We start from the raw sequence: 25,826 nt of genomic DNA, 5'->3' as shown, positions 1-25,826 counted from the left end.
CTAATACAAGCCAGGCCAATTTGGGTGGAGGATAAACACAGTAGCTTTGTTGCCTGCTTTGCCTCCCAGTTGCTGCGATCAGTGGTAAGTCAGGCTTTGCAATCATGTCTGCTTGCCGCCTCCACCCCTGCCCCCCACCAGCAGATTTGACTCTAGCATGACGCTGTGTGTGGCAGCAGATCCTTATGGCTGTTTTGCTATGAAATGGATGCAGCTGAGAGTCCAACACAAAGTGTACAGGTGCCAGTCTAAGTGGGCCCTCACTGAATGAACACATCCAGTCCCTCCCAGCCTAGACCTATAGATTTAAAAGACTTTCTCCCCTTGGAGCATGGCGTAGTGGTTAAGAGTGGTGGATTCTAATGTGGCAAACTGGGTTTGTTTTTTCACTCCTCCGCATGAACCCTACTGGGTAAACTTGGTCTAGTCACAGTTCTCTCAGAACTCTCTCAGTCCCACCCGCCTCACAAAGGGTCTGTTGTGGAAGGGGAAGGTGATTGTAAGCCACTTTGAGACTTCTTACAGTAGGGAACAAATCCAAACTCTTCTATATAGGCATACCCACCATCAAATGGTCAGGCCTGCCAATGCTGGTAAAAGTACCTTTGTCTGCTAAAGTTCCACACTCGGTAACACTGTTTTAAGCTCTCTTTGGCTAAGTTCTCTCTACTTTGATTTGTGGGGGAGGGGGTTGAAGCTTGGGCAAAATAGATTGCTGCTGGACTGTAGAGATACTCCTGGATTTGTAGTATATTTCTGTTTTTAAATTATTCAGTTAGAAGTGGGGTCTGGGGTGCACCTTTTAAAAGTTAAAAAAGTGAGGTAAAATGGGTTGGGATGAGGTGATACCAACAGGAAGACTAGCTCAGAGTCACACTAGGATCGCAAATGATACAGCTGTTTCTGATGTCAAAGCATAATGGTGTTGGGAAGGGGAGCCAAGTCACAGCCAACTTATGGCAACCCCTCAAGGGGTTTTCAAGTCAAGAGATGAACAGAGGTGGTTTTCCATTGCCCGCCTCTGCATAGCAACCTTGGACTTCCTTGGCTGTCCAGTTACTAACTTGAGCCAACCTTGCTTAGCTTCTGAGATCTGATGAGATCAGGCAAGTCCGGGCCATCCAACCAGACATAACTGTGTGGAGGCAAAGGCTTCAGATCTGATGAATCTACATTCTGGAGAGCTTTTCGTTGGGCTGTTGTGGGATTTCCAGGTTTTGTGGCCATGGTCTGGTGGGTTTTTGCTCCTAACATTTCACATGCATCTATGGCTGGCATGTTCAGCACCATGTCACAGTGGAGAGAAACACATCTTACTGTAACATGCCTCTGAAAATGCCAGCCATAGATGTGGGTGAAAGTTTAGGAGCAAAAACTCCCAGACGATGGCCACATAACCCAAAAATCCAGCAACAGCCAGTTGATTCCAGCTGTGAAAGCCTGCCAGGCTTTTTTCCAGGAACAAGAGAAATAGAATTATAGAGTACTTCTGTTATTTTGGAATACCAGTGGATGTGATGAAAAGGCCATTTAAGTTGCCGGAGGGTGGGAGGGTGATGCATAAATATTTAATGAACAATAAAATAAAAACTTAGTTGATCTGCCACAGTTATGCACAGACTAGGTCTGAGCCAAAAATACTTACTGAATGTTGGGAATATTTTGCTGGTATCCTGTAGTGCTCCTGGATTTTTTTTAAGTACTGTCTTTGATTTATATTGTAAAGCGCTGAAGGGTCCAAACCAAAGGGGATCCCGTATGTTAACTTCCTGTGCCAGTACAGCTGTTTGCAAGTAGAAAGGACTGCTCTTGAGACAGATTTGGACCTCCAGCCTCTGTCAGATAGATCATGCTGATATGTTTGGAGCCTTAGACAACATGGAGGAGAAGAGAGCATGGCCTAAGCATCTGGGATTGAGAGTGAGGGCATCTAAAGCCACTTGTTAAGAAGAGAATTACAGAATCGGCCTCTGCTCAAAGTCCTCTCACTTGGTTAAATTTCCCCTGCGAATGCCTTTCTTTAGCTGGAGGATCACATTCAAGAACTCTCTGCAAAGCTCACTTATCGCTAAAGATCCGGGCAGAAACGATAGGAGGGAAAGATAGAGCATTGCTGTTTTAATTTAATTAAGGTGGGGAGGATATTTGTAGAGGACAGAGATAGCTTTTTAGTATTGGAGATAGTGGCCTGGCTTAAGTGGATATGGTGGTCTGTTAATTGATGGAGGAGCAAGAAAAAGTCTGAACTGATTTAAGTGAGCAGAGGAACCGATTCACAACTGTAACGTATAGCCACTACTAGGGACATGCCACGCTTAAAAGAAAATAATTAAAATTCTGCATGAAGGTAACCCGATTTCTGTTCCAAGAAAAGCTTGATGTTATAAGCAGTATACATTTTTAAAAAGCTTTAGGAAGGGGAGAGGCGATGATGAAAGAGCAGTTTTTTAGATGTTCCTTGTGGAAGTTTGATGGATGTTCAGGAACAGCGTTTCAGCGGCAGGTAGAAACAGACAAAAATGTTTACTGGAACAAGAGAAGGAATCAAAGGGAATTGTCTCTGGGAAGAACATTTCAGGGCAAGTCTATTGTTTTAGCAAGAAGGCAGCCTAGGAAATGTCAGCCACAAGAATACTGCTGCCAGCATTGTCTTTGGACACATAAAACAATTTCCTCTTGAGGCTGTTTGTCTCCTTTGCCAGACGAAAGTGGTGACTTAATGACCTCTAATGGCTGGTGGTCTCTAGACACCTCCCCATGAAGTGGGAGGCTGAGGGGGAGCAGTTTAATTTTTTGAACTTGGCAGAGAGAAAGAAGGTTATGATGTTGCGTTTGGGGAACCGATACCCTCCCCCCACTTCTGATCTGCCCTCTTTGTCTGGTGCTGCCATGTCCCTCTCATCATCCATATATTTGTGAGTAAAGCCACACCTAAAATGGATGAATAAGTAGAACTCCAGTGCTGCTGTCATGAGGAAACTGATCCCATACAAGGCAACCCTAGTATGTTCTGCCCCTCAGGGAATCTGAAATAGAACCAGGACAGAAAAGTTTACTGGATAATTATGGAGAAGCCTATTAAATGGCAGGTCTATTGTTTTAGCAAGCTGAGGGCAGAGGACATGTAGGGGTCAGGAATACTGGACTAAGCGAAGGAAACAGCTGTTGACTAAGTGATGCTGCTACGAGATTGAGGTCAGGTAAAAGTGACTTTGCTGGGCAAAGGGTATCAGCTCCCTGAAAGGTAAGTGGAATTCAGCCCGGGTCCCAAAGCTACCCTTATAGTTTTGTACAAAGTGTTGCAAGAAACCGTTTTCCTTTGGTGGAAGGACCTTATCATCCCAGCTTATCATCCCAGCTCCATTTGGGCTTATATTTACTGCCACAGTGACAGCTGATATTTCCTGCCACAGTGACATTCCTGTTAGCAACCACCCCTCTCTTGCCTAATGAAAGAGAGGTGTTCGAAAAGAAGGGGCAGAAAGATTTTGGCAGTGGAGAAAGGACCTTGTAGTGCCCACCTGGCTGCAAAGAAATCTGACAGGGAAAGTGTTGTAAAATTACAAAAGGAGGAATGGAAAGACAGCAAGAAAGACAGGAAGAAAGAATACTAGTGAGTGAAATATTCCGGAGATGAAAAGAAATTTCCATACGCCAGGATCCTGTTATTCAACCTAATTTTCAAAGGACTGCAGCTGTCGCGCTGAGATAATCTGTTAATTATAACAGTCATTGTGTTTTGGCAATGGAAAGAGAGGCTGGAAATCAAGTTGAGGTGTGTGTGGGGGGAAGGCAGGACTGTGTCAAAACTTGTGTCAGGTGCTAGCTTGCTAGTGGGTGGTGGGCGTGTGCCTGACGGGGAGTCCTTGGAAGTTGTACAAGCTGTTGCCCTCCAGGTGTTGAAGATGGTGGGAAAGGGGGTGGCTATAATATCTGCAGTCACTAATGATGTTAGTTCGGAGCACAGACGGAAGTTTGGATAAATGTAACAGCTACATGAGGCAGATCCCTATCTACATCGACCAGCATTGCAGTCTTCTAATTCACATGTGTCACAACTGGGTTGCTGAGATCCTGTAGTCACCTACTTGTGAGAAAAGGCCTGCTGAACTCAGTGGGGATTACTTTCAAGTAAACAGGACCAGGCAAATAAAGTTGCACACTTGAAAAGGATGAGAGGGCCATGTGTCCATTTCCTGTGCAAACAAAACAGGTCTGGATTTCCTGTCCAAATTCACAGAAATCAAAAATCAGGTCAAAAAACTGTGATCCCATCATTTCTCAAGCAGTGCCTTCAAACTCTGCTTTTGGAGAATCCACTTTTTTTTTCTGCTGTATGCCTTTTTGCAGCATTTGAACCCTTTTACCACAAACTGTTTTCAACGCTGTCTTCTGGGCAGAAACATCTTCATTCTCATGGCTTCCACTGAACAGAATGTGCGGCTTGTGTTATTGCCTGCAGAAAGCGGCTGCGTATGCAGCCTTAAAATGATGAAAAAGGTATAGAAATCCAAATTGGCAGCCGGATTCCCAACATAAATGCTCACGAGTGCAAAACAGAAGACATGGCTCAATAGCCCCTAAACCTTTATGCTCAATGTGGAATTCCTCCAGCAGGTTTTGCAGTTGTCTGGGGGGGAAAGCAGCCCAGCCCAGCCCTTCTGCAAATCTGTCTCCATAATCCAAACAGCAGCCACAAATTGGATTGCAGGCCCACTGCAGAATGGTTCCTGCGGCACTAATAGATCCAGATGACTCCAACAAATAAGCCAAGCCGTACATTGCCAGATTGTTCCTGCCTTGTGCTTTATGTCTTTCCCACTCGCTGCCTGCTTTTTAAAATCCTTCCCCAGCACAGATTTCTTAGAAGCTGCCTTCATTCTTGCTGTGTTCCCCCTCCCTGCTACTTCTGTCATGACCCTTGCCTAGTGCCCGTAATGTTCTGAATGTCCCCTCCTCTGCCTTGCCGTTTTGTGCTGCCTCTGGGAGATGGCCATGCAAAAACTAGAGCTGCTCACTAAGTACCCAGTTCCCTTCAGGGAGAGAGTGACGCAGGCTGATTTATTACTGATAACCGTTTGGACGGATTCCGTAATCCCCTGCTGATCCATTCTGCCCTCTTCCACCAGTCTCCTGCTGGCACTAGCTGCAGGCACTCTGAGTTGACCAGGGCAGATGCAAATCCCTTTTAATAATGATATTAATATGTGGAGCAAAACTGCTGCTTAGTAAAACAAAAGGTGGTGGCGGGGGGGGGGGGGCTCCTTGTTCACTGCATGGAAAGTGGTTGGCCCATGAAAGATCTTTCTGCCTGCTTGCATATCCGCCACAAACAAGATTCTCCCTTTAGAAGCTCTTGCTTCTGCTCCTTTGTTTTTGCAGCTCCTGATCTCCCACAATTATCTCTTTGCTCCCTTTCTGTCTTCCTTCTTGTCTAAGAAATTAGGGAACTAATAATCACAGGGGGCTTATTTGCCCGATTGCCTTGTTCCTTTCTTTTGCTTTGGAAGACTTGCTCAGCAAAGCTGTTCTCCTGGGCTCAGAGGTGAAGTGGGTATTCTGTGTTATGCCTCGGGCGAGATGTGTGTGTGCGCGCAAGAGTGTGAAGGGAAGCGAGAGAGGCAGGAGGGAAGGAGAGGTTAAGTGAAGCCTCTCTAGGCTGGCAGCTGAAGATAAGGTCTTCCATATAATCATGAGAAAATATTTAGCTCCTGGCCCATGATCTGTTCTGCGAGAGACCACTTTAAAGAGGGGGTACCAGGGCCTTTCTGTCTCACAAAGGAGACTGACAGGAAGCCCCGCTGCCATGATTGTCATTCTCCCTTCTTGTTGCTGAGTTGGCCCTTGGTAAGTCAGGTATGGTACTTGCAGGGAGCCAGATTTGACTCTACCGTCTCCCACTGCTAATTGCTCATTTAAGCTGAGGTATTTTTGGTGTTGAACAGTGAAGAAAGCTGACAGGAAGAAAGTCCTTTCAATTATAGTTTTGGAGGAGAGTTTTATGGATACCATGGACCACCAAAAAGGCAAATAAGTGCATTCTAGATCAAGTTAAGCCTGAACTGCTCTTAGAAGCTAAAATGACTAGACCAAGGCTATCAAACGTTGGTCACATTATGGGAAGTCACTGGAATAGACAATAATGCTAGGAAAGATTGAAAGTAGCAGGAAAAGAAGACTCAACACAAGATGGATCAACTCTATAAAGGAAGCCACAGCTCTCAGTTTGCAAGACCTGGCCAAGGTTGTTAACAGTGGGACATTTGGGAGGACATTGATTCAGAGGGTCAGCATGAGTCAGAAACAACTTGACAGCACTGGGGTGCTGTGTGGTTTCCGGGCTGTGAGGTAGGCCAACAACTTGACATCACTTACCACACAAACATTGTTTGTCGTAAAATTTTACAGTTATCCTAAACAGAATGTAGCATTTTTTTCTAAAGGTACAGGCATCATTTTCCCCACTCTTTCTTATGTAGGTTTTTTTTAAAAAAAATGTTTACCAAGCTTGAGCATTTTTTGTGTTTATGCTGCAATGGTCTTGTGAGGTAGGTCACAATTCATGCTCGACACTGGGTTTGGGCCACATGAAAAGCCTATGACAGAGATGAACTTGACTCTAGGTTTTCTAGAACCCTTCTCCAATAGGGTGCTGGTTTTCTGAATGGATGATTGTTATAAGGTACAAATTCTAGGAGTGAGAAGTGGCTTACCGTGTTTCCCCGAAAATAAGACAGTGGCTTATATTAATTTTTGCTCCCAAAGATGCGCAATGTCTTAATTTCAGAGGATGTCTTATTTTTCCGCTCCACAGCTGCATGCTCTGGTGTTCTGTTCGACAGGCATGCTTCCAAACAGAAACTTTGCTACCTCTTACTTTTGGGGGATGCTTTATTTATTTATTTATTTATTTATTTATTTATTTATTTATTTATTTATTAGTTCCACTTTTATACCGCCCTCCCCCAAAGGGCTCAGGGCGGTTTACATCACAATAAAAAGCGGATAACAAAATAAAATACTAAAATTCATATTAGTTAAAAGCAGCGCTCCTAATTCATAGTCAGTTAAAACAGATGGCGTTTAGCCATTAACTCCTCAACTCCCCTGAGAGGGGAACAGCGGATCTTAGTTGTTATATGTAGCACTTCAGCAAAACCTCTACTACGTCTTATTTCCAGGGGATGTCTTATTTTCGGGGAAACAGGGTATCTGCCCAGGGACAAGGGGTAACCCCTGTCTTCAAGTGCAACTAATCTGGTCACATGGGGGGCGCAAAATTGGCCCCACATGTGACCAGATGCCTTTGGGAAGACGATGAGGCAGCAGGAAGTGCTGCTGCCTCATTGTCTTTGGGCTCTCTCGGCCCTGCTTACATTGTGGGAGCAACAACTTGGGTGGGGCCAAAGGAGCCCGAAGACGATGAGCCAGCTTCTGCCCTTTCTGGGAGAGAGCAGGAGCTGGCATCTGGGGAGGGGAGGGAAGGGGAGGGGGTGCGCTCGGAGGAGGTGCCATTTCCCCTCCATATGCCTCTGGGAGTGAGACTAATTTTTTCCTGGTGGCAAAATAGTTTTGCTCCCTATCCAGTGTTGAAGACACTAGATATTTCTGTCTAATGATGTGTGATGTGATGCAATTTACAGGTTGTAGGATAAATTCTAATGTTTGTTTCAGGTGTATAGCTGTGTTGACTTGCAGTAGAAGAGCAAGATATGAGTCCAGTAGCACCACCAACAAGATTTCCAGGGTATAAGCTTTTGAGAATAAGAACTCACTTCATTAGATCCTGGAAATCTTGTTGGTCTTTAAGGTGCTCTTGGGTGTTAATCTTGCTCTTATTTTTATTTTGTCAACTCAGTGGTACCCTGTCTTTCTCCCCAGTAGGGATCCAGTGCCTTACAGCATTCTTCTCTTCTCCATTTTTTATCATCCCAGCAAGGTTAGCCTGAGAGAGTGTGACAGACCCAAGATCACTCAACAAGCATAACTGGGGATTCGAACCCAGACCTCCAACATTACATAACACTGGCTCTCATATTTATGTGGGTTTTTTTGCATTTTGGTTCATTTTACATTATAGCATGCAAATCTGCTGATTCAAATGCAGCTTTGTTTTGTTTTTTCTCCCAGATTCATTTCTGCTCTAAAGATTATCCTTGCAGCAAGGTGACAATGCTTGAAAGTCTCCGCAGCAGAGCCCTGCTTATGCCACATGAATTCAAATGTTGTGAGTTCCCCACAGCCATGTTCATAGTCAAACTGGCCCTGCCAATCCCCACAAAGGATTGCCTTGCCCCTGTTGCCAAGACTGTGGTGCAGCCCCCTCCTTCCCAACGGTGCCTTCACTATGCAAGTTGCCGTGCAAAATGTATTTAGCAGTTTCTGAGTTTTCACCCTCGCAGGCATTTCTGTTGTGAAAAACTGTCAGTGCAAGCTAGAGCTTGGCTATGGCAAAGTCAGGAAGAAAGAACACCAAATCTACAACTGAATTCTAAGGATCTGCCGTCCTGCTGGCAGATGCCCCTTCCTCCAACTTCCACTGGAGGGAAGCACTGCTGTTAGCAAAATGGATCTACAAGATCCAACTGCATACTTTGTCACGCTATGGTAGATATCTCCTTGGCATTCATATGCAGGCTGCCATGTTCTTGGTCCGCTCTTTGGAACCCGCTGCATCTGGGCTGATGCTGTGGGGCTTTGAAGCTACCTGGGGAGCAAATCCATGGAAGGCAGTGACTTCTGCCAAGATTCCAGTCGGTACCAAACGTTTGGATTCTGATTCAGGCTTCCTGCGAGCCTTGCTGTGAATGTTGACCTTCATTCAGTGAGTCTTAATTCTATTTAACTACTTCAGTGAATTGACTTAATTAGTTGCGTTGAAGCCTGTACAACTATTCTGGTTCAGTTTTGTCTGACTGTGAGCAAGTGTCCAATCCTCAGTTACATAAGCAAGTTGCATAATACAGAATTCACAAATAGCAGTTTGGAAAAGGTTAGTAATAACTTTCAAATTGATGCATTCATTATATATACATAAAATAATTAATGCATCAATTGTAAGTTTTACACACACACATATTTGTATATATATATGAATCATGAATCGCAAATGCCAAATAGCTGTGGGTAAGGAGCACAAATTATAATACAAATTAATGAATAATGGATTGGCAGCTAATATCAAATTGGCAATGGATGAATAATAAATACAAAGTTAGAAAGAAATGACTGATAAGTAATAACTCACAGCATATTAAAAATAAAATTTAAGCTGAAATATAACCATTTTAGCAGTACTTGTAAGGGTGGCGGGAGGATCCTTTCTCCTGTCTATCTGCAAATCTCCAAAGTGAACTGAGGAATGGAGTGTGAAAAGCACCACAAATAAAAGACTGACACAATATTTAAGAACATAAGAAAGAGCCAGCTGGATCAGACCAGAGTCCATCTAGTCCAGCACTCTGCTACTCACAGTGGCCCACCAGGTGCCTTTGGGAGCTCACATGCAAGATGTGAAAGCAATGGCCTTCTGCTGCTGCTGCTGCTGCTGCTCCCGAGCACCTGGTCTGCTAAGGCAATCTCAGATCAAGGAGGATCAAGATTGGTAGCTGTAGATTGACTTCTCCTCCATAAATCTGTCCAAGCCCTTTTTAAAGCTATCCAGGTTAGTGGCCATCACCACCTCCTGTGGCAGCATATTCCAAACACCAATCACACGTTGCGTGAAGAAGTCGACAACATTGGAGTCTCCAATTCTCCCCTCACAGCGTTTTCGTGAATGCCCCCTGGTTCTAGACCTGTGTGAAAGAGAGAACCGTTTCCTCCCACTCTCCCGTCAACATTTTCTACCCTGCGTGCATGTTGCTACATGGGGCTTCGTCCTCCCCTCAGGGCCCTCCTCCTTGACCCAAATGCTGCAGCCTCTCCTCATAAGGAAGGTGCTCCAGTCCTTCAATCATCCTCGTTGCCCTTCTCTGCACTTTTTCTATCTCTTCGATATCCTTTTTGAGATGTGGCGACCAGAACTGAACATATTTGTAAGTTTTTATGAGCTGCACCACTCTACATTTCATAGGGTACCAATGGCTCCCCACCAAAATCGCTTAGTTATGCCACCCATCACCGCTGCTGCAGGTCTGGGCAAAGATGCAGTGCCGAAGGGTTTTGCTGGATATCTAGGGCCCCGCCCGCACCCCCGAAGCCCCGCACCTACTTGAGCAAGAGTGGCCGCCAGGGTCCCCTAACACTCCCCACGACAGGGGCATGACAACCTAAACCCGTAGCCCGACGCTGCCGCTGTCGCACTCCCTCAGCGGGCCGTATACCAGTCAGCTCTTCTTCAAGGCGCCACCTGATGACCCAGCAGAGAGCATGTAGAAACATGAGGGGGGGGATGGAAGAGACTGGGGAAAGGCCCTAACATAGTTTTGATTTAAGCTCCATTTCTGGCCAGCTGTTCTGAAGCCAAATGAGACATTAAGGTGGAGGACTGGGGGTGGTACAGCCTCCCATTTTGGCTGTTCCCTCCTTTCTAATGCTGTCTCCACCTCCCATTTTTGCCTGGCTGCTGGAGTAGTTAATGTGTTTTGCCTCCTCACCGCTTCAGCCTGTCTTAAAACATCATGGCAGACCCTGCATTTCCTGTAGGGTTTTCCAAACCTTCCTTTCGTAAGAGCATTGGTCACCCTGGCAACCTGGTCAATTACCATTGCGGTTCGTTTTGTCCATTAAATGTTTGGATCATTCAAGATTGTTATGCTGTATATTCAGGGTCATTACTGTTTTTTGGTGAAATTATGTTGGGATGAAATGCATTGCTGCCAGCTACTGGCACAGATTAATATCCAGTCAGTGATCTTACAGTGAATTTAGATGAGTATTAACTGTGTTTAGGAGTGCACTTGTAAGTATGCCTGTCTATTCCCACAGAGCTCCAGTTCACATCATCAGCACCCCCTGTTTATCTTCACAACAGCTCCATGAGGTAGGCCAAGCAGGGGAGAGAGAGAGACACAGACAGAGAGAGAGAGAGAGACTGATCCAAGGTTTGGTCAATCACTATTAGTGGGAATTAGATCTTAGTCATACACTCTACCCACTACATTGCACTGTCTCTGGTTGGATGGGATGCCTGTCAGGATTAACATAGTGAGTCATTCTTTCTTCTTGGTGCCCTTCCCATCTTGCTCACTGCTCATATGAAATAAAGATGGCATATGGAAATGGAAAGTATGGAGCAGCTGCAGACATTGCAACCCTGCCAGGAAAATAGCTGGATCTGTCCTAATCAGCTCGAACATTTGGAGGAAATTACATTTGAATTAGTTACCCTTGCAAGGTTAACGAACAGGGTGTGTTCAGCTTGGACTGGTGTTAGTTACCCTTTGATACACACTGCTAGATTTCATGGCAACTGAACTGTCCTTGTTTGTTTGGTGGAAATCCACAATGAGCTACAACAAATTGGAATGAACAACTTGCTGTTGAGTTGCAAACACAGAATGAGAAACTGGTACTTTATGCTCTGAAGTGTTAGAAATGGCCAGAATTGGCAAAGGTGACATAATTGATAGAATTTCCAGGATGCAATGTTCTTATCTGCAAGGCAAAATCACTGACAAATTTGGCAAGGTAATTCCGCCGTCCATGTCATGTTATGAAGGGAATGCACAAGGCTGATAGGGCAAGAGAGTAGGAAAGAGCTCAGAAACATCTTATGGGCAGCCTGCAAATGGTAGATAGCATTGATGCCCTCTAGGGCTGGAGGCAGGTGTGTGATCTGTGAATGACATTGGAGGAGAACGGGAGAGAAAGGAGCTTATCGTTGTCTCCTCACTTGGCTTGACATCCCTCAGGCATTCATTGAGTGTTGGGCAAGTTTCTTCAAGCATAAATGTCTAATGGGAAGACTCTTAGCACTGTTTATGTCATGGTAGAATAAGTGTGCACTTCCTAAGAGCCTACTTCCCTAGGGCGGGAGCAGTCACTGAAACTGCTTGTAAATGATGCATCCCCCAATACACAGGTCTCAGACTGCCTGGTCGCTCCCCACAGGGCTCCTGGTGCCAAGCCAGTGAAAAGGGGCAGGGCAAGTAGTAGTGCATATAGAGAGTGCAAGTGGATGCAGAGCGGCTTCAGCACAGCACAGGCAGGAAATAGGAAGAGGAAGAGAAAAGGCACCCTGTTCCAGTGCTGCATTCAGACATCAGGACCAGCTCCAGTTTAACTCCAGTTAAACTCCAAGTGGGCATGGCCACAGTTCGCCTCTGTGTTCACATATGACTGTTACTCCTTCCCCTCCATTCATGCACATTCCCTCTTGATCAAACTACAGCTCACCATGATGTCTGAATATAGGGGCCTCGGTGAATTGGGATTTATTTATGCCACACAAGCTAGAGTTCCCCGCATTCAGACAGCATGATGAATTGGAGCTTGTCTGATCAAAGCAGGGAAATTCTCCTCATGGGAATGGTGGTAGCGGGGGAAGAGCAAGGGGCGTTTTGTGAGCACTGAGCTAGTGTTCGTGCCCAATTGGAGTTTAATTGGAACTTGTTTTGACATCTGAGCTCAACCAAAGAGTGTTGTTCATCCTTCTACAGCGTGCCTTTGCCTACTCATGCAAAATCCCAAGTTTACCAACTAGGTGAATCTGCAAGCTGCCTTCCATGTGGTTTTTGGAGATTTCAGAGGAGGAGAGTCCAAGTCACCACAGGATACTGGGAGGGGTGGCAAAGGGAGCCTAGAATCTCTTGGCTGAAAGGAGATGCATTATGCTGCGTTAAGTATCGCAACTTTCTACACCTTCGAGGAAGTATGAGGATTATAATTTTATAAGGCGATTAAGTGTTTAGCCAAATGCTTATGCCACGTGCACCAGACCCTTGAATTCTGTGTTAATTAACCCAGAACGATCAACCTCTGGTTCTGTATTCAGCAACTTTAAGTGGATTAGGATTCTCGCTTACCTATTCACAAGTGGAAGTGTGCAGGGGACAGAATCTGCTACTTTAAAAGCACAACCTTCTCCCCAGGTCCCTTCCTTTGAAAACAACAATTTGGTCTATTTGGACCTTAGTGGGAAGAAAGAAATCGTGTGTGGGGCCTGTCGTTAAGCCCTGACTTGGCTTCTCTGTCTTGCCCTGGGGGGCGGGGGGAGAGAGATCACTTAATGGTCCAGCCTCCCAGCTGTGTCGAGCCCATCTCTTCTTTCTCCATCATGAGGAGCCTCCAATCGTTTCACATTCCCTGGGATAGAGATACTTGCCCTCTCACCTCCCACACTGCTTCTCAGTTGTTGCCTGCCTGTGGCTTCTGTGAGAGCGGACTCTGGCCATAGGCAGTGGTCAGCAACTTTCCTGGCTAGTGCTTTGGGCTCTGGGCTGCTTCCTCTGGTGACCAGACTTCTCAGCCATCTGATTTATAGCAGGGGCTCAGCTTCCTTGGCTGGAGGAGGATTGTGGCGCTGCCTCCCACCCCTCTCCTTTCCACCCTCTCTTCCACATGATGGATGGTTTCAGAGGTATGATGATGGCATCTGGGTTGTTTCGGCAGGCCTTAAGTACGGGACAGCAGAGGATGAGGAGAGTCCGGGTCACGAAGGAGGATTGGGAGGGTTAATGAGTTTTGCTTCCTGAATTTGCTGACTCACAACCGTTTTCCTGGATAAGAAATCTCTGCAAATGAAACGAACACAGGAGGAGGGTTTCCTTTCATTACTCAACCAGGATCAAGGATGGGAGGAGATGGGAGATTTGGCAGTTTGGACCTGTGCTCAAAGAAATGAAAGAATGCACAGGAACAAGGGACAATTTTTTTGTGTGTGTGCTACAAAGTATGTCTTTGGGAAAAAGCTGGGAGAACTGAAGGTTGAGCAGGGAGACGCTTAGTAAAAGAAGTGGTTAATACAGAAGTTACCTATCAGTGATGGTGAACCTTTGGCACTCCAGATGTTATGGACTACAATTCCCATCAGCCCCTGCCACCATGGCCAATTGGCCATGCTGGCAGGGGCTGATGGGAATTGTAGTCCATAACATCTGGAGTGCCAAAGGTTTGCCACCACGGGACTAGGTAGTCTCACAGTGGCTTGTAAGGCAAATGTCGCTATTTGACATGCTACCTGCAAGGGCATAGCTAGAATGGGGCAAGCCAGGGTTTGTGCCTCAGGTGTTGCTTGAGGAGGAGCACCAGGTGGTCCAGAGTCTCCCCACAATCACCCCACCATCAAACTGTGCCCCTGCCCTGAACTCCACGTGGAGTTCAGGGGTGGGAGCACAGTTCAGGGCTGGGTTTGGGTCCAGCATTCAACTGCATGTCCTGCCCCCAAAGTCCACGTGGAGTTAGGGGATTGTGCGCTTCAAGTCTGGACTTGGCCTGGTCTAGCTTTAATTGCGGGCTCCGCCTCATAGCCTGCAGTTCAAAGTTGAACCTGGCCTGGCAGAGGACAGCCTTGAACTGTGGGCTCTGCTTACTTAAAGAATCTTCCCTGGCAAACTGCAGAGAAAGTGTCCCACTTTATAGGTTATTAAAACTCTCCCTAGTGGAGCAGGCACACAAAGGCGTGGTATGGGTTACTCCCCCACCCCACTTTTCATTCTGATGCAGGTAGGATATGGTGGCCAGTTTTTAAACAGGATTTGCAAGGAGTACTAAATCTTGCACACATATACATATGCATGGTGTGTACATGTACACATGAATTATGCACTAATGCCATTCATGTCAGCATTTTTCTTAACTAGGGCTGCCAGACTTTCCTCGTTGCCTGCCACCGCTCTAAGCAGCAGCAGGAATTATTTTTAAAACATCAGTGCCATCTGTGTTACAGTGTCACTTACCAGGAAAAACTGGAAGTGATGTCAGATAGTCTAGGAATCATCAGAAACTCTGTGGTGAAACCATAGAAGCTGACGCTTCACATAGCAAGAGACTCTGCAAAAGAGTCTTCCCACTCTATTGTCCACATGTTACATTTTAACAAAAATATGCACTGTTCCCAACAACTGTTTATGTAACCTCAGCTTGTGGGTTCTATGGGGCAGTACTTGGAAGGAGTTGCAAAGAACCAAATTTAAACAAAACAGTTTACTTCTCTTTACAAATAACATCAAACATCAACATTTAACATTACAATTCAAGGTCCTGTTCAGGTTGCATTTCAAGTCCTTCTAGTTACAGTCTACTGATACTGCCAAGTCCAATTCTTCTTTGCAAGTGGGTTGGCTCCTGAAGACTCCAAGGGCTTGATGAACAGGATGCAACATGATGAAGGTTTCCAGGAGAACTCTCACCCATTACAACCACAAAAAGAAACCCTGAAACAATAAACTCCAACATTTACAACATAGCAAAAACAAACAACTACCTTCCCAGTAGTTCCCAATAATATTGCAGTTTACCTTAACAAGGTGTTAGGGGCTTATAGAAATCAAGGTCCGAGTCTGGTAGCCTTGTCTTCTCCAAAGAGCTCTGCAGCCTTTCTGCTGCTCTGAGTCTCCACCCCCTTACTGGTTCAACCCATTCTGGGCATGGGGGTTACATTTACATGTGAACAGGTATATGATGTGTGCACATTTGGGCTCCCTCTGTGCTGCATTATATAAATGTGGAAGTCTGATTCTTCTCATCTCCAGTTCCAATGGGCATATTTTCCTTTTTTCTGCAGTTAAGAGGGTGGAATTGTGGTGCGGTGGTTAGAGAATCAGTATCAAGGAGATTCAGGTTTGAATTTCCACTTTTTCATGGAAGTTTGCTGAATGACCTTAGGCCAGGTGCTCAGCTACACAAGGTGTTGGGAGTGCCATGAAGGAAGCTCTTAGCATTTTCTTAGTGGGGAGAACTGAGCTGTAAGCTGCTTAGGGTCCCTGTTGGTGACAAAGTGGGGTATAAATATTTAAATAAATAAAACAAAGCTCCATAGTAGGCTATGCAAAGTAGGCTATGCAAAGTAGGCTAGCTGCTTTTATGGAGAGAAGGGGGAGGGGAAATAACAGTGTGCACTGGGATGCCAACTTCCAGGTGGGACCTGTAGATCCCCTGGAATTAGTGCTTCTCTACAGACTACAGAGATCTGTTACTTTGGAGCAAATGGCTGTTGTGAAGGGTGGACTCTGTGGCGTTATACATTACTGAGGTCCTTGTGCTCACCAGGTTCCATCCTTAAATCTCTAGGAGCTTCCCAGCCTGGATCTGGCAACCCTAGCACAGCAGTACTGGCTCTCTGACCCTCTTCCCAAGCAGCCTGGCAACCTTTCTTGCCCTACAGAGAAAGCAAGTACAGTCTTTCTGTTTTCTACTAAAACCTTAGGTGTGTAGCAGGTTCCTGGCGAGAAAGAGGCTTAGACCAGGTCTAGCCCCCCAGCTCACCTTTTGCCAAGCTGCTATCAGCTTAAAGCAAGGCGTTGTCAGGTTAATGCCCCAAATGCTGCAGTGGCTTAGGCAAGCAGTATCCTTGCTTATACAGAGCGAGAACCCTCTTGCTACGTGACAGGGGGACGTGCTGTGCACAGAAATGCCAATAAGAAATGATTCTTTGTTATAGGAACACGGGCTAAATATTCTGGTTGGTTAGTGTGCCTGTTATTTATCTGGATGCCGAGCCTCTGTTTTTCCTCACCATCTGTTAGGGGTTACACTAGTGTTGCCAACGTCCAGGTGGGTCCTGGAGTTCTCCCAGAATTATACCTGATCTCCACCCTGCAGAGAAGAGTTCTCTTGGCAAATCCTATGGCATCACATCCCTGCTAAGCTCCCTCCCTTCCCCAGACTCTTCTGCAAAACTCCAGGAAATTTTTCCAGAAGTTCTGGTATCCCTGGAATAGCAGCATCAATTCCAGTCTTTTCCCCTGTAATTAATGTTGCCATTCCAGGGGGGAAATCCCTAGCCCCCCCTCCCATCATTACCCTGCCCCAGCTGGCCTCGACAGAGGCGTAGCAAGGGGGGAAAGCGCCCGGTGCACCAGTGCGTTCTCCACCCCCGTCCTACCCCAGAACGCCCCCACCATGCCCCTGGAACACCCCCGCCATGTGCATGCCTGTGCACCGCGCCCCCACCTCCATCCCCTTGGAGCTATGCCTCTGGGCCTCGAGCACTGTTGGGAATGGAGGCCCAGGCCTTCCTTCTGCCTCTTCCTTTCATCATCCTGGCAAACAGAAATTTAAAGACAGTATAGAGAAATGGAAACTGAAAATTGAGTGCAGCCAGAGGTATCAAAATGGTCCCCAGAACAACAGCCAGAACTTGACTTAGCTGGTTTGAGTTTGAAACTTGGAAGACATTTCATTTGGATTTGGTACCTTTCCAAGAATAATTTTCGTACTGGACTCGAATTGGCTTTCGATTAGATACGATTCAAATTAACTTCCTTACAATGTCGATGTTTTCCCATAAAACTGGTAAGTTAGAAAGGGCATGAAATGAGCAAAAACATGTCAGGCAGGAGAAATCAGAAGAGTGGCAAATGGAATGAAGAAATGTGAAGACCTAATGGAGGATTGGGGTGGGGAAATGGGGAAATCAACAGGTTTACAGTCGACAGAATTTGGGAAATTAGGTGATGGCCCTTGACAAAATGTGGCATCAACTGTGCCATTTAATTTATTTGCTGTAAGTTTTTGTTAGATTTATACTATACTCTTCTCAGAATGATTTAGATTCATGATAAAGAACAGGCATTACCTCTTTTCTTAAAGAATAATTAAATTGTGGAATTCACAGCCAGTGAAGGTAGTGATGGTCACTAACATTCATAGCTTTAAAAGGGTGTAAGAGAGACAGGTCCATCAGTGGTTACTAGCTATGCTGACTGAAGGCCATCTAAATTTCCACAGTAAATCTCAGTGCTATGAGGCAACATGAAGGGAAGACCTTGGTCTCTACGGCTATCTGCTGGCCCTCCAAGGCAATTGGCTTTCCACTGTGTGATGGACCACTGGTCTGATGAAGCTTATGTTCTTAGGTTTTAAGCACTGTGGTAGGCAAACTCCCATGAAGAAAATGCTCGAGTCTAGAATCTCCCACTTTAAACTTCAGCTGATGCTCTTCAGGCCATTTGGTGGGTCTTGACTGTTGTGGTCCTGTCTAGTGACTTCATAAAGGAAATCTATCGGGTATCAGTTGAACTCTTCAGTCCTTCCTCTTCCCTCAGTGCTTGACCCTGCCCTTCCAATTATTGCCCCCACCACATACCCGCCTTCCCTGCCTCGTCTTGGTTTTTCATTCCGAGTTACTGAATATTCCACTGTTTCTTTCTCCAACTCAATCTCTGATCCTTTAATCCCGCTGCTCTAATAATTCTGCAGGCCTAGATCAGCTCAGATCTCTCCCCTCACCACACGCACAGATTAAACTAAATTCCTCAAGGGTCTGCATTCTTCCTCACCCCACCCTGTCCTAGCTTTTGTTCTATTTTCTGGCTTGTGGAATTTTTGTAGTGGAAATTGTTTTTGCTGTAGCACAGTCAAGGGTTTAACGATAGTATTAGCAAACGTCCCTCGGAAAAGAAAAGAAAAGAAAAGAAAGGAGTCACTTGAGAACAAAATGAGATCCCGCTTCTTAATCAGCTGAAAGGGAAACCACATCTCATTTTCCTTCTTTATAGGTCCCTGGCTTAGGTTGCTTTTAGTTCTGTATTGCCAGTAGGGGGCTCACTATTCAGGCAGGACTGCACAGAAACGATAGGAAAGGTAAACAGGAAAGATGGTTAAACAAAAAGAAGGCTTCTATACTCAGTGCTGCACCAGAGGGCGCTCTGGGATCTGACGGAACTCTTGCCCAGCCCATAGGGCTTTGCAGCAAGGAGCGAAAGTCCCTTTTCATTTATGGCTTTAAAAGGAAGCGCCTAAATAACAGCATAACTTCACATAAGGCACGCCATTTGGGAGTCAAGCTTTCATATAAGCAACATAAATTTATCTTATGGAGTAGCAAGTGAAAAGCTGAACTTACGTTGCTCACATTGATTTCCTGTTTTGTTCAATTTTTTGTTTTAAACAAATCCTTCTCTAGCAGTTTTTCATAGCCCTTCTCAACATTTTTGACTATAGTTTGGATAACACTCCCTAAAAGATTCAGAGTGCCACTATTATGGGTCAGCAGGGTGTAGTGGTTAAGAGTGGCAGACTCTAATCTGGAGAACCAGGTTTGTTTCCTTGTTCCTATATAAGAATACTGCTGGGTGACTCTGTGCCAGTCACAGTTCTCTCATAACTCTCTCAGCTCCACCAGTGGAAGGGTGACACCATCCTTTCATAGGCCTGCCAGTGCAAAAACCTGCGCTGGTGTGGCTGGGGTTGTTCTGGGAGCAGGCCAGGGGGTGACACTGACCATAGTTTCCACTGCTCACCCAGCCCCCATACGCTGACAGAGGCCATTTTCCCACTTCAAAAAAAAAGCTAAGGCAAACCGGTCTCACTTGACCCGCTGTTTTTCAGCGCGAGTTCATACACCCCACCGCAGCTTGTGCCTTCTGAAAGCTTCGCTGTCTTCCGCGGCATCAGAAATGTGGATCTCTTTTCTGATTGGCTGGAGCCCCATTGTGGCCTGATTGGACAGTAGCGTCCACGTCACTAGGAGCTGTGGCCCAAGCTCTACGAGGGTTTTTCTAAAAGATGCTCTTGCAAACAGGAGTGGAAATGACGCACACTAACAGGGTTGAAGAGCTCCAGAATTGAGGTGGCTGTGCTGCCGCCGTGGGGAGTGCCGCTGGACCATGGGTTACTTGCTGTAAGTAGCCCGCATCAAATGGGGAGTGGGGAAATGGCCAGAGCTGGTCTTGGAGATATGCCACATATGGGGGACTTTTGCTGGCTGTTTTTTGTTTGTTTTCAGGCTTTCTGTGCCATAGGGAAGCCCTTTGCAGAGGGCAGGGATGGTGCCATCCACACCCTCTCAATCTGGGTTGGACTGTAAAGCACCAATGAAATGGAAGTTCTTCTTCACACACAGTATGCGATTCAGTTTGAAATATGCTGCCCCATGTTGCAATGGCCCCACCAGCTTAGGGAAACACTAAAAGGGGGATAGGATAAAGGGAAGGAGAAATCAACCAATCAGTTGCAATTCCCATGTGGTTTTTCAAAGGTCGTGTTCAAAGATCGTGTTCAAAGGTTGTACGCTTCCGAATATTAGGGTAAGGTGCATTTGCATGTGTCTGGGTAGAGTTCTACTGTAGTTGCATTTTGCAAAGTTGTGTTGGTATGCATGTGTCCTGCTGGTTTGAATGCTTGCATTCTGTTTCACACAACGACTCACCTCAGAAATTGGAGTGAGGTGAATGAAAGGGGAATGAAAGAGGTTTTTTAGCATCTGGTGGACTGTTGAATGAAGTTTGAAAAGTCCCCTGGTTTTTGGTTTTGGAGGTTTTTTTAGTACTAGTAGACAAGAAGAGAATCTGAAAATGAACAAAACCTTTCTACCAGTGCCAAAAACCAAGGGACCACCACTCCTCTATTTATTGAGGAAACACAGATAAGTGTCCTCAAAAACCCCAGAGGGATTGGAACTCTTGGGTGCACACAGAGCCCTGGGCGCATCGGCTGGGAAAGCACTCCTGCAGTTCATCGGGATAAAGCATTCATTTGCTAATGATGATGCTATTATTTATTCCAAGGCAGAGAGCTGAGCCTGAAGGGCAACTAGCTCCTTGTGTTGACACATCTCTCTGTTCCTCAGTGTGCATCCAGCCTGGCTATGACCATCCCAGCTGTACTGTTCTCTCCACCAATTAAAGGTGCCCCCTCCAGTCTGCGCTCACCAAGACCATATTGAGCCCCGCTAAGGCGAGAGAATTATTTTCGGAACGAGAGCAGTTATACAACAAATGAATTATTTATCTTTTTGCATCAAGGAAAAGAAAATCATTTAGTTAGAAGCCTTATTTATTTATTGTGTGTGTGTGTGACCACGGGAGAAGGAGATTTTCTTTGGAGGAACAGCTGAAAATCCCCCTTGGCGGGAGGGGGGATGCTAAGCTGGCAGAAACACAGCTGTACGTCCGCCTTTCTCCCACCGCTCCCTCCCCATCTCCTGTATTCTCCACTACCCCTCTTCACATGACTGTGTGTTTGTTACATAACAGAACCCAAGTACCCTTCTGGCTATCACTGATACACAAGATTATGTTACAAGGGTTCCCTTCGCCAAAGCGTATCAACACAGCAGACAATACTAATCCAAAGCATCCACCCTCCCCCATTCCCAAATGCTCTCTGCTCAGCTTCTCCAAGTCCCTGTGAAACTAACAAACCTTGCTGTCTTTTTGCATATTTCAAAGCCCCCACCCCAACTGACGTTTTTTCTTGTCTCTTGTGTTTTCCTTTCCAGATTTCGGTGACAGATGGATCTTTCCCTCTTTCTCTGTCTCCCTCTTTGCCCTCCTCCCTTTCTTCTCCTCTCCATGTATATTTTTTTCTGTTTGATCTGAAGTTCTGAAGCATCTTGGAGAAGACCCTTGGGAGAAGGAGAAGGAGGAGGAAGCAGCACCCAAGGAAGCCTAGCGACGACGCGGAGGCAGCTCTGCCTTGCTTTCTGAACTGCATCATGGTGTCACGGAAGGGAGGGTGTGGGGGAGTTGCACAAAGAAGATTCATTGTTTCACGTTTCGTTTTTCTTTTGCTTTGAGAAGAAGCACAAATAGTTTCCTCCCTCCTGCATATTTTTTTTGCGCTGGTTGACAGGAGCTAGTCAACATCCAGAACTGCCCTTGCATGGAACAGGGCATATGTGACAATGGTGGCATCAGATAGAACTGGGGTGCCTGAGCCCTGTGGTTGCTGAGCTTTGAGGGTGCCACTTGTCCTCGAACATTTCCTTCCCACTATTTTTTTGGGCTGAAATTGCCCCTTTTGGCCTAAAGGGAGTGATTTACCCCAACATGTTCCGTCTGGGATTTTGGGCAGCTACCCTGCTCTGCATTTGTGCTCCTGGCGTGGTGCGCAGTGACTGCTGGCTGATTGAAGGAGATAAAGGTTATGTATGGCTTGCTATCTGCAGCCAGAACCAGCCTCCGTATGAGACTATCCCCCAACATATCAACAGTACTGTGCATGACCTGCGCCTAAATGAGAACAAGCTCAAGGTGGTGCTCTACTCCTCCCTCAACCGCTTTGGCAACTTGACGGACCTCAACCTAACAAAAAACGAAATCTCGTACATCGAGGATGGAGCCTTCATGGGACAGTCCAATCTGCAGGTGCTGCAGCTGGGCTACAACAAGCTCACCAACCTGACCGAGGGCATGCTGCGTGGGATGGGTCGCCTCCAGTTCCTCTTTGTGCAGCACAACCTGATTGAGGTGGTCACTCCCAATGCTTTTGTGGAATGCCCCAGCCTCATCAGCATTGACCTGTCCTCCAACCGCCTCAGCCGGCTAGATGGCAACACTTTTACCAGCCTGAGCAATTTGATGGTGTGCGAACTAGCTGGGAACCCCTTCAACTGTGACTGCAACCTCTATGGTTTCCTCATGTGGCTGGTGGCCTTCAACAACGTCACAAAGAACTATGACCGTCTGCAGTGTGAGACTCCTCGGGAATTTGCGGGCTACCCACTTCTTGTGCCTCGGCCACACCACAGCCGCAATGCCATCACCATTTTCAAGTCGATGTGTGGAGATGGCCCTTTCCCATCCATAACCCGGATCAATCCCACACCATTCATGCCAGATTCTCAAAGAGACCCAGATGACAATGCTGAGAACTCGGGCATTAACCCTGGAGACTTTCTCTCAGTTGAGCCTCCAGCATCTTCTACCACCGATTCCTCCTTCAATCCCAGCATCAAGCTCCAGCAGGTGACTATCACCTCGGCTGCCCTGGTGGTAACGATCCCATCACCGTTCAGCAAGATGTATGTGCTGGTTCAGTACAACAATAGCTACATCTCTGATGTAATGACTTTGAAGAAAAAGAAAGAAGTTGTCACTCTCACTCACCTGAAGGCTCACACTGATTATACATTCTGCGTGGCTTCTATACGCAATTCTAAACGTTATAACCACACCTGCCTCTCCTTTGCCACCAGGAGCAAAGGGAGAGAAGATCCAATGCCCAACACCTCAACCACCACCCACTATATCATGACCATATTAGGCTGTCTTTTTGGAATGGTTATTATCCTTGGCATTGTCTACTATTGCCTGAGGAAGCGCAGGATGCAAGAAGAGAAGCAGAAATCCCTCAATGTCAAGAAGACCATTCTAGAGATGCGTTATGGCTCAGACATTGATACCAGTTCAATTGTACATCCATCACAGAAGTTGGGAGAGCCACCTGTTATCCCTGTCTCACGGATGTCCTCTCTTCCGTCCATGATTAGTGAGAAGATGCCCCCAACCAAATCTATGGACACTGGCATGGAGACTCCCAAGGTTACCGCCAAGGGCAATTATATTGAGGTTCGGACAGGTGGAGGGGATGGTCTGGAGAGGTCATCAAGGGATGATGACCTGCATGAGCTGGACAATGGGCAAGGTTCAGCTGCTGAAATCTCAACAATTGCCAAGGAAGTAGACAAAGTGAACCAGATAATCAACAACTGCATTGATGCCCTCAAACTGGACACGGCTTCTTTCTTGGGGGGAGGGGGTGGTGTTGACTCTGACATGGGTTATGAATGCCAGTCCATACCAGCTGGTTCATCCAGTGGACTGGAACGACCAAGTTTCCTTTCACCACCCTACAAGGAGAGCTCCCATCATCCCCTGCAGCGCCAACTCAGTGCAGATGCTGCTGTCACCAGGAAAACCTGCAGTGTTTCTTCTAGTGGCTCCATCAAGAGTGCCAAGGTCTTCAGCCTAGATGTACCTGACCATCCCCAGATGGGTAAGGGAGACTCCAAGTACATTGAGAAAGGCAGTCCACTCAACAGTCCCTTGGATCGTCTTCCCCTAGTGTCCCCAGGTGCCATCCATCACCTGGAGGTAAAACCTTCTTACCACTGCAGTGAACACCGGCATTCCTTCCCAGCTCTCTACTATGAAGAGAGCGGTGACACCTTAAGCCAGCGGGTGTCCTTTCTTAAGCCGCTCTCCCGTTCCAAGCGGGACTCCACATATTCTCAGCTCTCACCCAGACATTACTTCTCAGGCTATTCCTCCAGCCCAGAGTACTCCTCAGAGAGCACCCATAAGATCTGGGAGCGTTTCCGGCCTTATAAGAAGCACCATCGGGAGGAGGTTTACATGGCAGCTGGCCATGCCCTGCGAAAGAAAGTCCAGTTTGCCAAGGATGAGGATCTCCACGACATCTTAGATTACTGGAAAGGAGTCTCTGCTCAACAGAAGTTGTGACTCTATCTTTAAAATGAAGGAGAAAATAACCACAAAAAAATTACCCACCTGACTGTGGTGAAAAACAAACAAACCTGACAAAAGAAACTGAAAACGATTTCTTAAAAGTTTACAAAAAAAAAGAACAGAAAAACCCCCAAGTGAAACGAATTGTCTCTACTGTGTTACGGGGACCATTGTTACTCCTTCAGGTGGTGGGGAGGAGACATTTGTTTTTATACTGTGGTAAAGAGGGAGAACTGTTAGGGGAGGTACTGGGCTTGTAGGTCACAGAGGTGAAAGGGGAAGGATGCTAACCAGGCATAGACTCAGTCATTAACCATCACTTTTTTTGTTCCTGTTCTTATTTTGTTTCTGAAGGGGAGCGATTTTGCTTGCTCCCCTGACAACAGTAAGGGGTGCTGATGATGTCACTTCCTTATTCTTACCTTTCCTGCATTTTTCAGGAATCTTCTAAATGTTGCTATCGCTGTGTGAGAGCTGCTTTTCCAGGAATAGTTCTCAATAGCTGGGATAATACTTAAATGACCCATCTATATGGGCAGGGCTGATCCTGTGGGTTTCTGTTGTGAAACCGGCACTCCACTGGCAGGGGTGTATGCAGGTTGTGCAGAAAAGACTGGTACGATATGCTTTGTCCACATGGCAGAGTCATTAAAATGCTACCCCAGCAGTGAGAGAATCATTTATGGGAAAACATCCTCCATGTTAATGGGATAACATTTAAAGAGTCCCAAAGTCACCATGAGATGAGGAGTAACACAAATTGAATGTCCTGTCAGTTCTCAGGATCTTCTGGGCCTGTTGACACGCTCCCACCTCTCCATAACTTTGTTCAAATTTGCACAAGCATAAACAAGAGTGAAAACAGAGATTTTTGTTGGTATATCCTCACCATGCCTGTGACAGGTGTAAGTGGCTGTTAGACCTACTAGCTTCCTCTACTGTGGGAAGGGTTAAGATTTGGGAGACTGAGTGTGTCTACAATGGGGGTCTCCTGTATTCTCCAGTGCCCCCCTCCATTGGTTAGGAAGAGAATTAGTTTTTGAGGAGTCTCCCTGCACATCAGTAGAGCGTTCCAGTTGTCTTCCAGGAAGAGAGGGGAAATGTGCCACATGGCAAAGCCCACATGAGGGCAAGGAGAGGAGGACAGTATCACAATCTCTCCTGGATCTCAAGGAATCCTGACCCCAGACACAGCACCAAGATTGAGGGAGCTGCACACCTCGTGGAACAGAACCTGTGACAGTTTGGTATGCTCCACATTGACCAAATGCGCTGAAAAACAAATAATATCCATGATGAGGTTCCCAATTGAGGGTTCTCAGCCTTTTTCACAACTGTTTGCCAGAATGAGATAAGGGGACAATATGGAGGTAGTACTCTGAGGGCTGATGTTATGCAATTCAGATAGTCTTGTGGTAGGACATTGTGGGGTGGCCCTCAGAAATAACTGGAGAGAGTATAGTTTAAGAAGGCCTTGGGCCGTGGTGGTCAAGATGGCGGAAGGCACTGTGCAGTGAACTCGCTTGTGGA

General features: G+C 46.3%; 1 protein-coding gene across 3 annotated transcripts in view; it reads left to right on the top strand.

The window, feature by feature from the left end:
* Positions 1-25,162, top strand: part of ELFN2 (extracellular leucine rich repeat and fibronectin type III domain containing 2) — a 159,166-nt gene extending 134,004 nt beyond the window's left edge. For 2 of the 3 annotated variants that reach the window (XM_048501356.1, XM_048501357.1), the window contains one exon: positions 21,326-25,162. In XM_048501356.1, coding sequence (XP_048357313.1) covers positions 21,876-24,290 — 2,415 coding nt within the window. In that variant the 5' untranslated portion in view covers positions 21,326-21,875 and the 3' untranslated portion in view covers positions 24,291-25,162. Of the gene's footprint in view, positions 1-13,409; positions 13,523-21,325 lie in introns of those variants that run through there. The other variant, XM_048501358.1, reaches the window with a different exon arrangement.
* Positions 25,163-25,826: the final 664 nt, after the last annotated feature.

Source organism: Sphaerodactylus townsendi, linkage group LG06 (assembly GCF_021028975.2).
Source record: "Sphaerodactylus townsendi isolate TG3544 linkage group LG06, MPM_Stown_v2.3, whole genome shotgun sequence".
Taxonomy (NCBI): domain Eukaryota; kingdom Metazoa; phylum Chordata; class Lepidosauria; order Squamata; family Sphaerodactylidae; genus Sphaerodactylus; species Sphaerodactylus townsendi.
Note: the sequence above shows the minus strand (reverse complement) of the source record. Positions and strands in the feature narration are given on the sequence as shown.